The sequence below is a fragment of the Hylobates moloch genome, unplaced genomic scaffold (assembly GCF_009828535.3).
Source record: "Hylobates moloch isolate HMO894 unplaced genomic scaffold, HMol_V3 SCAFFOLD_17, whole genome shotgun sequence".
In the NCBI taxonomy this organism is placed as follows: Eukaryota; Metazoa; Chordata; class Mammalia; order Primates; family Hylobatidae; genus Hylobates; species Hylobates moloch.
Window position 1 is genome coordinate 10,203,962 of NW_026652292.1, and position 13,179 is coordinate 10,217,140.

Below are 13,179 nucleotides of genomic sequence, written 5' to 3' on the forward strand. Positions count from 1 at the left end.
ATGTATGCCTGTGTATTAGTCCTTTCTCACACGTCTGATAAAGACATACTCGAGACTGGATAATTTATAAAGGAAAGAGGTTTAACTGACTCACAGTTCCATATGGCTGGGGAGGCCTCACCATCACGGCGGAAGATGAAGAAAAAGCAAAGGGACATCTTACATGGCGTCCAACAAAGAGAGAATTTGTGCAGGGAAACTCCCCTTTATAAAACCATCAAATCTCATGAGACTTATTTACTATCACAAGAACAGCACAAGAAAGACCTGTCCTCATGATTCAATTACCTCCCACTGGGTCCCTTCCACGACATGTGGGAATTATGGGAGCTACAATTCAAGATTTGTGTGGGGACACGGCCAAACTGTATCAGCCTGTCTGTGTTTATTGTTGCCTCCCCCTACCCATGGGGGTCTATTTTGTTCACTGCTGGATTATTGAGGTCAAAAACAGAGCCTGGAACTTTATAGCTGCTCAACGATTATCTGTTGAATATGAATTAGTTCCACTTTCACATATCAATATATCAAGTATTTGGGTCTATATATTGCTTTATGTTGGTATGTGCAGACGGCTCTTTCATTCTAACTTCCTAAAGGGCAATAGTTGGATCTAGTTGTGTAAACAGCAGCTTAGCACAGAGCCACACACCATGTGTGTCTGCGTGCAACTTCCCTTGCTGACAATAGCAGATCTCAAAATGTGGATGATGAACAATACAAGTATTCTGCCTATAAAACTATGGAAATGGTTTTACATTTAACTGTTGGAAAGAGATTTCCTTATTTGTTTTGCAGCACACACTAAGAATAACTCACTCCTTTGCCACCTGCTCTGTGCTGGAGTCTATGTGTGTTCTCTCTGCCATGATATGGAATCTCAACATGGTTTCACAGTCTGGGAGACTGAGTCTCAGAGAGGTAAAGCAACTTGCTCAAGGTCATGGAGCTAGAAAGTAGCACGGCAGCCAGGGTTCAAATGCAGGCAGCCTGGCTCCAAAGCCCTTGCTATAAGCTCAGTGGTATCCTCTCTACTGATATTTAATCAAAGAAATACAGGCTCTTTTCCAAAAATGTGAAACAATTTATGATGAAAGAAAGAGAAGAAATGATTCAAAGGTAGTCAACTGAAAAGATGAATAGCACATTCACTCGAACTATATGAGGTAGAAAGAACTAAGAATAAAATAGAAATTATGAAGCACTTTAAGTCTAGTAGACAGGAACAAGTCTCAATTTTTTTAACAGATGGAATGTTCTAAATTTGTTGGAATAAAAAGTTATGGGGGAGGGGAAAGGTATGCATATTTTATGCACAGAAATCAATTTCTATGTTCTATACTTAAAGGTAATCTGAATTTAGACAAAATATTAGTATAAATGATATAAATATATTGAAACTATCTAGTCTAGACACACAGACACACATACAAACAGACAACTGCAAATATGAGCTGTCTTCCATGCGTTCTAAGTGGGTATGCCTTAGGTTATATTTTTCTGGCAACTTCTAATTTAAGACTTAGTGTAGCCATCAGTGTAGGAAGCAGGCTGTTTTCCCTGATTCCACAAGGCTGGGATGTAAGCTGGACTCTCACCAGCTGTGGCTTCATCTCTTCATCATGCCTAACACATGGTATTAGAATGCCCTGTTGGCTGGGCGTGCTGGTTCATACCTGTAATCCCAGCTCTTTGGGAGGGCAAGGCTGGTGGATCTCCTGAGGTCAGGGGTTCATGACTAGCCTGGCCAACATGGTGAAAACCCATTTTTACTAAAAATACAAAAATTAGCCAGGTGTGGTGGTGAATGCCTGTAATTCTAGCTGCTTGGGAGGCTGAGGCAGGAGAATCACTTGTCCCCAGGGGGCAGAGGTTGCAGTGAGCCAATATCGTGCCACTGCACTCCAGCCTGGGCAACAGAAGAGACACTGTCTCTCTCTCTCAAAAAAAAAAGAATGTGAATGCTCATTTTACTGCTGTGGCTTCACCTCTCCATCATGCCTAACACATGGTATTAGAATGTCCTATTTACTTATTTTCTGTCCTGCAGGTTATGGATTCTTTTTTTTTTTTTTTTTTTTGAGACAGAATCTTACTCTATCACCCAGGCTGGAGTGCAGTGGCATGATCTCCACTCACTGCAGCCTCGTCCTCCCAGGCTCAAGAGATCCTCCTGCCTCAGCCTGCCAAGTAGCAGGGACTACAGTGGGGCACCACCATGCCCAGCTAATTTTTGCATTTTTTGTAGAGACAGGGTCTGGCTATGTTGCTGATGCTGGTCTCCTGAGCTTAAGCAGTCCTCCCACTTCAGCCTCCCAAAGTGCTAGGATGACAGGCATGAGCCACCACACCCAGCCAGATTCCTTAAAGATAGGATCTATATGCTATTGATATTTGGACCCTCCCGCTAACACAAAGCAAGCTATCAATACACTCTTTTTCTTTCCACTAGGACTGAAAATTTCATTTCTTTAAAAACAAAAATGTTTTATAGCAGTTAGGATGATAAGGTAATTGGAAAGATTGTTGGGAGTTAGAAAAATAAAATCAATATTGATTTCCTAGAGCAAGAGTTCTTATCTTGGGCCTGTGTAAGTTTACTATGTAAGATCTGTAAATACTTCATATATATAAATGGCAGCTGAAGCTACTTTTTGATATAACAAGAGGTAATCAGGTCGAAAACTTAAATTACATCTTTATCAGTGCTGGTCACCAGACATTTCTATCAAAAGAAAGGAGTACAAGTCATTCCTTCTCACACATAAAGTCACATAATAAAGTTTGAATGTTTGAAATAAGGCATGTTGTTTAAAAATGAGGCATGTTAATAAGGATGGTCTATGTTTAAAAGAAAATACATTTTCCAATTATTTGAACATTTATAATTTTTTTAGATTAACTTAAATTTTTTAAAAGTTAATTGATTTATTAAATTATAACAAAATAAAATATTTATCTGGGCATGGTGGTGCACACCTATAATCCCAGCTACTTGAGAGGTTAAGGCTGAGGACCGCTCGTGCCCAGGAGTTCAAGGCTACAGCATGCTATGATTGCACACCACTGCACCCCAGCCTGGGTGACAGAAACAGGCTTTGTCTCTAAAAATAAATAAATAAATAGAAATATTTAAACATTTAAAAACATTCCCTATTTGCCACTTGAAAATGTGCAAATACTTTTAAACCACTAAGATACATATTACCTTGAATGCAGCCATATTGTGTGTGTGTATATATATATATATATATACACACTCCTCTTTTTGTATAACTGTGTATATATACACATATATACACTCCTCTTTTTGTATAACTGTCTGTATATGAAAGGGGGTGCCGTGCCACCTGCATGCCAACTCTGGTGTGTGCATTGGAAGAAATGGGGAAAAGTGCAGGCAGGAGGAACATAAATAAACTGCAATCCTCACTACCCATGAGATACACTTAGTATCCCCAAATCAATGGGATAATCATAATATTCTTAGCTGAGGGGAGTTTCCAAAAAGAATGAAGAATGGATTTATAAAAAATGCTCAAAAGTTAGCAACAGTTAGACACCTCCTAAAAGATGCTTATTGTCCATACACCTGAGGAAGTGTCCATGTTTAATAATTCCTCTGTCTAAAGGCTTAATTTATGGTGACTTTCCCAACAATCTAGGAGACAGTGTAGATAACAGACATAGTTCAAGGACTACTGCCATCCATCCACACTAATCATGCCTGTGCCTTTTAAAGTGGGAGGATCCGCCTCCAAATCAGGTATTCATTAGCCCATGAATAGGGACCACACAGACTTACTGTGCTTGCAGCAATCACCTGAACCCTCACTTTATTCCTTCTCCTTCTGCCATCCTCTTTAATTTTTCCTTGACTGCTTTTCTTCTGATCTTATCTCAGTCTGGCTCTGACTACTGCCTATGTGACTACACTCCTATCTCAGTTTTTAAACACTTGCTGATCTACAAAGTATTTAAAGCTAAATGTCCTACCCTGGACCAGAGAACTCGGTGGAATTCAAACTCTGCCTTAGTCACTGGAGATTGCTGAGCTAGATCCCATCCAGCCCTCCCTCCTCAGTTCCACCTCACTGCTGGGAGGGTGATATGGTTTGGTTCTGCGTCCCCACCCAATCTCACTTTGAATTGTAAAAATCCCCATGTGTCAAGGGCAGGACCAGGTGAAGGTAATCAGATCATGGGGGTGGTTTCCTCCATGCTGTTCTCGTGATAATGAGTGAGTCTCACGAGATCTGAGCATCTGACATTTCCCCTGCTTGAATACATTCTCTCTCCTGCCACCCTGTGAAAAGGTACCTTCTGCCATGATTGTAAGTTTTCTGAGGCCTCCCCAGCCCTGTGAGTCAATTAAACCTCTTTCTTTTATAAATTACCCAGTCTTGAGTAGATTGGTACCAGGAGTGGGCTGTCGTTGTAAATATACTTGAAAACATGGAAGCGTCTTTGAAACTAGGTAATGGGCAGAGGTTTGAACAGTTTGGAGGGCTCAGAAGAAGACATGTAGATGAGCGAAAGTTTGGAACTTCCTAGAGACTTGTTGAATGGCTTTGACCAAAACGCTGATAATGATATGGACAATGAAATCCAGGCTGAGGTGATCTCAGATAGATATGAGGAACTTCTTGGGAATTGGAGCAAAGGGGACTCTTGCTATGCTTTAGCAAAGAGACTGGCAGCATTTTGCTCCTGCCCTAGAGATCTGTGGAGCTTTGAAACTGAGAGAGATGATTTAGGGTATGTGGCAGAATAAATTTCCAGGCCACAAACCATTCAAGAGGAAGCAGAGCATAAAAGTTTGAAAAATTTGAGGCCTGATAATGTGATAGAAAAGGAAAACCCATTTTATGGGGAGAAATTCAAGCTTGCTGCAGAAATTTGCATAAGTAATAAGAAGCCAAATGAATGGTAATCACCAGGACAATGGGGAAAATGTCTCCAGGGCATGTCAGAGACCTTCACGGCATCCCCTCGCTTCACAGGCATGAAGGCTAGGAGGGAAAAATGGTTTTGTGGGCTCGGCCCAGGGCCTCCCTACTCTGTGCAGCCTCAGGACATGGTGCCCTGCGTCCCAGATGCTTTGGCTCTAGCCATGGCTAAAAGGGGCCAAGGTACAGCTCAGGCCATTGTTTCAGCCCCAAGCCTTAATAATTCCTTTACATGTTGTGTTGAGTCTGTGGGTGCACAAAAGTCAATAATTGAGGTTTGAGAACCTCTGCCTAGATTTCACAGGATGTGTGGAAATGCCCTGAATGTCCAGGCAGAGGTTTGTTGCAGGGGTGGAGCCCTCATAGAGTACCTCTGCTAGTGCAGTGAGGAAGAGAAACAAGGGGCTGGAGCTCCCACACAGAATCCCCACTGGGGCACTGCCTAGTGGAGCTGTGAGAAGAGGATCACCATCCTCCAGAACTCAGAATGGTAGATCCACTGACAGCTTGCACCATGTGCCTGGAAAAGCTACAGACACTCAACATCAGACTGTGAAAGCAGCTGGGAGTGGGGCTGTACCCTGCAAAGCCATAGGGCAGAGCTGCCCAAGGCCATGGGAGCCCATCTCTTGTATCAGCGTGACCTGCAAGGGAGACATAGAGTCAAAGGAGATCATTTTGGAACTTTAAGGTTTAAAGATTGCCCTATTGGATTTCAAGCTCGCATGGGGCCTGTAGCCCCCTTGTTTTGGCCAATTTCTTCCACTTGGAATAGATGTATTTACCCAATGCCTGTACCCCCATTGTAACTTGGAAGGAACTAACTTGTGTTTGATTTTAGAGGCTCATAGGTAGAAGAGACTTGCCTTGTCTCAGATGAGACTTTGGACTTGGACTTTTGGGTTAATGCTGAAATGAGTTAAGACTTTGGGGATTGTTGGGAAAGCATGACTGTGTTTTAAAATGTGAGGACATGAGACTTGGGAGGGGCCAGGGGCGGAATGATATGGTTTGGCTCTGTATCCCAACCCAAATCTCATTTTGAATTGTAATAATCCCCAGATGTCAATGATGGGACCAGGTGGAGGTAACTGGATCATGGGGGTGGCTCCCCCCACTGCTGTTCTCATGATAGTGAGTGGGTTCTCACGAGATCTGATGGTTTTATAAGTGTCTGGCATTTCCCTTGCTTGTACTCATTCTCTCTCCTGCTGCTCTGTGAAGAGGTTACTTCTGCCATGATTATAAGTTTCCTGAGGCCTCCCCAGCCATGCAGAACCATGAGTCCCTTAAACCTTCCTTCTTTATAAATTGCCCAGTCTTGGGTATTTCTTCATAGCAGCATGAGAATGGACTAATACAGAGGGGAACCGAGGAGATGGTCTTAAATCCAAATTCACTAGAGAAGCAGGAAAAGCTAGGGATGAGGATTTTATCTGCTGACTTATGGAAGCAAATTCTCAACATTGCACATATAAGATCTGGTATCATTTTGAAAAAAAATTGACGTTCTTGGCTTTATTATATGAAAACTGTACAAATCACAGGAATAAGGAACAAGAAAGGCATGATGTATGACCCTCTGCATATAGAAGATGTAGTTCTGCCCTTTGTTCAATGGCCTACCCATTGTGTGAGCAAAGTCAATACCAATAATGAAATGCAGACTGAAGGGCTGAATCAGTCCAATAAAATGCAAAAGAAAGACTAGAGGACTGAGTAAATTTGGAAAGGCTAGTGCCTGCAAAATTAGTATTTGGACAACAGGTAATTACAAAATTCAATGTCTGTGTATGAAAACATGACAGGCAGCCATCTGTCACAAAGGGAGAACCAATTACTAATAGTTTGATCTTGGAGTTAGGATGAGATAACAAAATAGATCTGTGTAGAATCCTTATTAGAGTTTACGTGTGTGTGTGTGTGTGTGTGTGTGTGTGTGTGTGTATGTATATGCACATACGCACGCCTCCCTATATGACTGAATGAGAGAAAGAAAGGGAAAGTCTGGAAGCTTACTCTGTGTTTTATTTAAGCCTTTTGCACTTCCCATGTTCCTTTGGCTAACGCTTACTAACTTCAATCTCATTTTGTCAACTCGGGATCAGGGTGTGCACTCAGTCATACACCACCCTTCCCTTCCTTCTCATCCCAGCCTCCCAGGCCCCCTGGGAACATTATCATGGGGCCTGGAAGTGTTTGCAGCCTTTAGAAGGTAGCATGGAGGGCTGCCATCAATAACATGAACTGCTGCTAGGAGTGCCAGCTGCTGGGGGCCACCCCAAACAGTGAGAAGTGATACAGGCAACCTTGACGGCACCCATAGCAAAATTAAAAAACAGAAGCACACATATGTACACACACGCACACACAGACAGACAGACACACACACGGACACACTAAGACACACACATACACACAGAGACACAGGCACACACAGACACATGTACACACAGAGACACATGTATACACACTGACACTTAGAAATATACATAAAATAAAACAGGAACTTTAGTGTCTTAACTGTTCCTGGCCGAAAAGAAGGTGGATGAATGAATGCACATTTCGCTACTAAGCAGTTTGCGTACGTTAAGTCATCTAATTCTTGCAAAGACTCTACAGAGAAGGTATCGGCATCTTCATTTTAAAGATTAGAAAAGAGGCCCCAAGATAATCAGGTAGTTCAAGGTGACCGAGCTGGTAAGCAGGAAAGCCAGCCCGGGGAAGCTCATCCATCTGCCACGACTCATGTGCTAGTGGCCCTTTCACTGGAAGGCCTGTGTTTACCACAGTGCACTGGGGGTCATTCTGATGTAGTCGGAAACAAGTCTACAGCTGCTGTCACTACAGCTCTTATCAGGTAGCATCGCCACTGAGAAGCCCCAAGGCTGGCCCATGGATCACGTTTACAGAGCCAGTTAGACCATGACTTCAGACTTCCCTGGGCCGTGAAGCCTGCATTGCCTGGCCGGGTGACTCCTTGTAATAGAGTCTGACTCTATCTCTTGATGTTTGATTTCTGACAGCTTTGAAGCCTCACCCTTCCTTCCTCCGCCCCACATCTGAGCAAGCTGATAAAACTCAAGAGCTTCCTTTTTTGGTACCCGCAGGAGTTTCAATCTGTACAAGGCCCAGTCTGCATGTGAGAACCCACTTCCTACAACCATAAAAACTCCATGCCAGTTTCCTTTCCATACGCTTTCTCAAGCCAATTTTGGATATGCCTGGGAGCCACTGTACTTGACCCAGAAAGCCTCACTGTGTAAATGACACCTTTTCAGGCCCCCTTGGTGTGTGCGTCATGCCAGCAACCTTGGCATCAGAATAACCAACTTTTGGGTGGGAGTCCATCCCACTTCGGCGGGGCACTACGACACTCTTGAATCAATTCATGCTAATGATGAAATGAAATACTTTCATGACCTTCAGAGAAACCCTCAAATTTATAGTCTTCAAAAAAGAGGAAAGTTATGGTCTTCAAAGAAAGACAACATATGATGATGGTATGTGATCCCCCAGTCAGAAATCTGTCCTTTATTTTACATGGCCATTTTTTTTTCTATTAAAAATACAGAATGACTAAGTTAACATGTGTTTGGGACAGGAGTCACATAACTTTAATGCATTTTTAGGTCACTTTAACAGTTGGTATTTTTTCACATTTAAAATTTTTCTTAGATGGACAATATTTCTCTGTATCTAAACTTTGGCACTGCTGACATTTGGGGCTGGGTGATTCTCTTTGGGGGGCTGCCCTGCACTTTCTGGGATGTTTTGCAGCATCCCTGATCTCTATGAGTGATACCCACAGCCTCCTCCAGCTGTGACAACCAAAGATGTCTCCAGATGTCAGATGTACCTTGGGACAAAAATCACACCTGGTTGAGAACCATTGCTCTATATTCATTCCACAAAGAAACAGGACTTTCCTGATAAGAATGAGCACGGACCATGTTCTTTGCTGTCCCGGGGAAGAGAGACAGAAAAAAATAAAAAGCCCTGAGGCTATGTATATCCCAATGCAAGCAAGCAAAATCTATAATAAATTGCAATTATATCTTCAAATCTCTCTTTCCACTCTTAAACGAATTTAGACTCATCCCCAGAATTGCTTACACGCCATAAAGATGACTCGTTATAGTTTATAAAATCTTTTTTAAAAAATTGACTACTCAGTTCCTTATATGCAAATGCTTGTCCCTTGTCTAAAATACTTCGATTTAGCTGCAGTGACCACTGTGATTTTCCAAAAATATCACACAGCATAATATATGCACTTTATGTATTCCAAAAACACGGAGCACGTTAACAGTTGTTTACATGGTGGACACGGACAATAGTCTCCTTAATGGAACACATATCCACATTTAATCCATTATTCCCTTGTAAATAGCACCAAACACTTGGTTATAACACAAAGCCAATTTAGTGCCTAGAGTCCTTATCCTATCAATGAGTTCTTCAGGAAGGACAGGTCATAGCTTATACTGACTATAATAATTTTGTTGTAATTTGGAGATAATAATTGATGCTTAGTATGTCTTTAGGATTTAGGGGCAGAGAAAACTCCCAGAGTCGGAATCAGGAAGAGAAAGACAAATCACATTTCAAGTATGGCATTTGACAATCCAGCCTCTATTGATAACTAGCATACACTATTGGTTCTCCGCTCCTCGGTATTCAAATACTAAAAAACGAAGAATGCATGAACAGGCATCCTAATCAATTAGATGAAACATGCTATGTTTTAGTCATAAATATAGATCCAAATTTTAAAAGCATAACTTCAGTTCTCCTAATTCTTTTCCCCATCAACATCAAGAAGATCTAAGTGCTTATGAATCTGACACCAATCATTTCAGAATCCAAGGAGCACTGACCTCGGCTTTAATTTTGTTGTCTCCAAAACAGAGGTGTTGCAAGTAGGCTGCTGCATTAGACTGGACCGAGGGAAACTGGTGCTGCAACATCTGAATCACTTCCGGCAGTTCCGGGTCTCTCCATCCAAATTCTCTGAACAAAAGGAAAGAAGGGGGGAGAATATGAGAGAGAAATCCTACCACACTGTTAACACATGGTTAGCTCATGTATGAAATGTACCTGAGTTTAAAAGAAAATATTTCACAAATGACTGTTCTGGTTTTCTTACATGCAGACCCATTTAAGAGGATTTGATAGAGATTTCCTTGAGTAAATAGTTTTCCTTCTTTCTTTCTTTCTTTTTTTTGAGACGAAATCTCACTCTGTCGCCCAGGCTGGAGTGCACTGGCGCGATTTCGGCTCACTGCAAGCTCGCCTCCCACGGTTCACGCCATTCTCCTGCCTCAGCTTCCCAAGTAGCTGGGAGCCCACCACCACACCCGGCTTATTTTTTGTATTTTTAGTAGAGTAATTCACCGTATTAGCCAGGATGATCTTGATCTCCTGACCTCGTGATCCGCCCGCCTCGGACTCCCAAAGTGTTGGGATTACAGGCGTGAGCCAGCGCGCCTGGCCTAGTAAATAGTTTTCAAGTGCAAACATGTATACTACATATATTGGTTATATAGATTACATATACAGATCAATCTATCAACTGAAGTTACATGTTAATAAAGATTATGAAAAAATAACCTAAAGTAGCATATGATTTTAATATATACATTTTCATTTGAGCTTGAGTGGATTATTCATTTATTTATTTTTAACTTTTTTAAGAGATGGGGTCTTACTGTGTCACCCAGGCTGGAGTGCAGCGGCATAATTATAGCTCACTGCAGCCTCAAACTCCTGGGCTCAAGCGATTCTCCCACCACAGCCTCCCAAATAGCTGGGGTTACAGGCATGTGTCACCATGTCCATCTTAAAGGGATCAGATATAGAGGTCATATCTATTCTAGTATATTGTTTCAATAGTCTGATTCAGGCACAGGATTAAGCTAAATTATCAGACAAGAGAAAACAGAATTGGATGAGTCCAATCCAAAACGTGATAGATGCCAATGTTTATATCATTATTTTTATTACTGTTGTTATTTTCACAATATCTTCTTTAAAAATAGACAGGGGCCTACATGATTCTCTGGGGATAAAATATAATAACATGATGACTTTATAAAAGGAAATTATTTATTTAAAAAGCTAGGCTTATTTGCAGAATGTTAATACATTTTATGCATTGCACTTTTTTTTCCTGTCTCCTCCTTTTTACATCTGAGCTATTCCAAGAAGCTGGTTGTCATCTTAAGCAATATCCTCTAAAATATTTAAGTCCATTCTAAAACATTATCTTGATTGTACTGTCATACAGAGAAATATTCTTTTATTAAATCTCTCCACTCAACCAGTTATTAGACCATGCTGCTAACAGGACCAACTGTATGAATTCTATCCCTGCAGCAGGGAACCAATTTTTTAACAGAGAAATAAAATAGCAACCTCCAAGACCACAGGTAAAAACTTGACCCCACAAGCCACCAAAGGGCACTATTTATCCAAAGGACAGGCTAGAAGAGAAATGAGCCAGTTCTGCAACCACCTCTATTCCTCCTGAAACAACTCAAAAGCATATATCCTATCGATGCCAGGTCGATGCTGTCATCTGGGAAGAGAACACATGAAAAATGGGACACAGAAGGAACCGACAAAGGTTAAAAGTATCCTCAAAGATTTTAACCTCTTCTCTTTATCTTTCCTTTATCACAATTGGTACAGGTTGTCAAGCAAACCTTGAAACATGTTGGTGCTTCCTTTACAGCAAGTGAATAAAATATGAAATAGAATACCTCTTGAAGTGGCTTCGTTTTTATTGGAAGGATAAAGCATTCTATTTAATGTGCATTGAGCATTTTATAAATTTACATACAGTCAGACAGATTATATATATACACACACAGATATATATACATACACATTATATATACACACAGATATATATATATATACAATATATATACACACACACACACACATACTCAGAAAGACATACAGTTTAATAATATACTTGTGAAGAAACCTACTCAAGTGATTGCTGATTATGAACAAACTATTGGATCCTTCTTGGCTATGTGATCACAGTAGAAAACAATCATAGAATTAAAGATGTAAAGCCTGTTTTTCTTTCAAATTTAATTTCTTTTGTTTTATAATTCTAAACCACGTCTGCAACATTCAGATAGCACAGTCCTTCTTATAAGAGTAGCCCTCTATAATTATATTCTTTATGCAAATTAAACCAAAATCTACTAAATACCTGTAAATTAAAATTAGAAGTGTAGAGACACTGGGTGGCTAAGATGAATTCAGGTAAACCTATGCTTTTGGAAAGTGATTAATAAAGGATTCATTCTAATCTATCTTATTAACCAGCCAGTAATTGCTCTATTAGGCGATGGCTTACACGGCATATGCCAAGTGCACCTTTTGAACAAGAACCCTAGGGAACAGATTTAGGGGCTCTGCACACACGCATGCAACTGTGCACATGTGCTTGCGCACACCCTCCTCAAACTCAGACAGGAAGGATGAACATTCCAAAGACTCATGAGTGCAGAAGGGATCCACGTCCCTCACACTTGGTCAAAAGAAAGGCTGTTGGCAGCTCTGCCCTGTCCCCAACCCCAAAACCTCTGGAATCCCAAGCATCCCTTCCCTCCCCACTTCTGTTCTCCCAGACCTCGTTACTCACCTTCACTCTGCTGACCTGCAAGTCCCCTCCCACCTCCCAATTACCACTCTTCCCACCTGAGGCATTTAAACACGCAGATACGCACACGTGACTGTGCCACTTTCCTGCTCCACACCCCACTATGGCTCCCACCATCCTTGAGAGTCTAAGACACTCCCATGACCTTAGAGGCCTTGCTGGGCTTGCCCACTCCTGCCTTGCAGGCTCCTGCCTGGCCCTGGCCTGCCTCTGCTCCTGTGCTCCTGTCCTCCTGTCCCCTGGCCTGCCTGGCCCAGTGGCCTCTCACTTAAATGCGGGGCCTCAGGCTCTTTACAGCTTCCTCGGGGAATCCCGTCCCAACTCTTATCCACGCAATGCCCAGTGGAGGATGACACCGTCATGCTGTGGGCCATGAGGTGACCCTCTCTCGCTTCACTCTGGTAGGCTCCGAGGCCAGGGCTGCAACTCTGCTGGTCATCTTTGTCAGCGGGCTCCTCCAGTTCTCCCTAACACCAGACGAATTCCACACAAACGTGTTTTGAAAGAATGAAGGTGCCAACGAATGAAGAAAGGGCTTGGACAGGG

At 41.9% G+C, this 13,179-nt stretch overlaps 1 protein-coding gene across 7 annotated transcripts in view; it reads right to left on the bottom strand.

Annotated features, from left to right (window-relative positions):
• CTNND2 (catenin delta 2) overlaps nt 1-13,179 on the bottom strand; it is a 931,369-nt gene that overhangs the window by 257,857 nt on the left and 660,333 nt on the right. For all 7 annotated transcript variants that reach the window (XM_032135942.2, XM_032135940.2, XM_032135941.2 and 4 more), the window contains one exon: nt 9,830-9,962. In XM_032135942.2, coding sequence (XP_031991833.1) covers nt 9,830-9,962 — 133 coding nt within the window. The remainder of the gene's footprint in view (nt 1-9,829; nt 9,963-13,179) is intronic.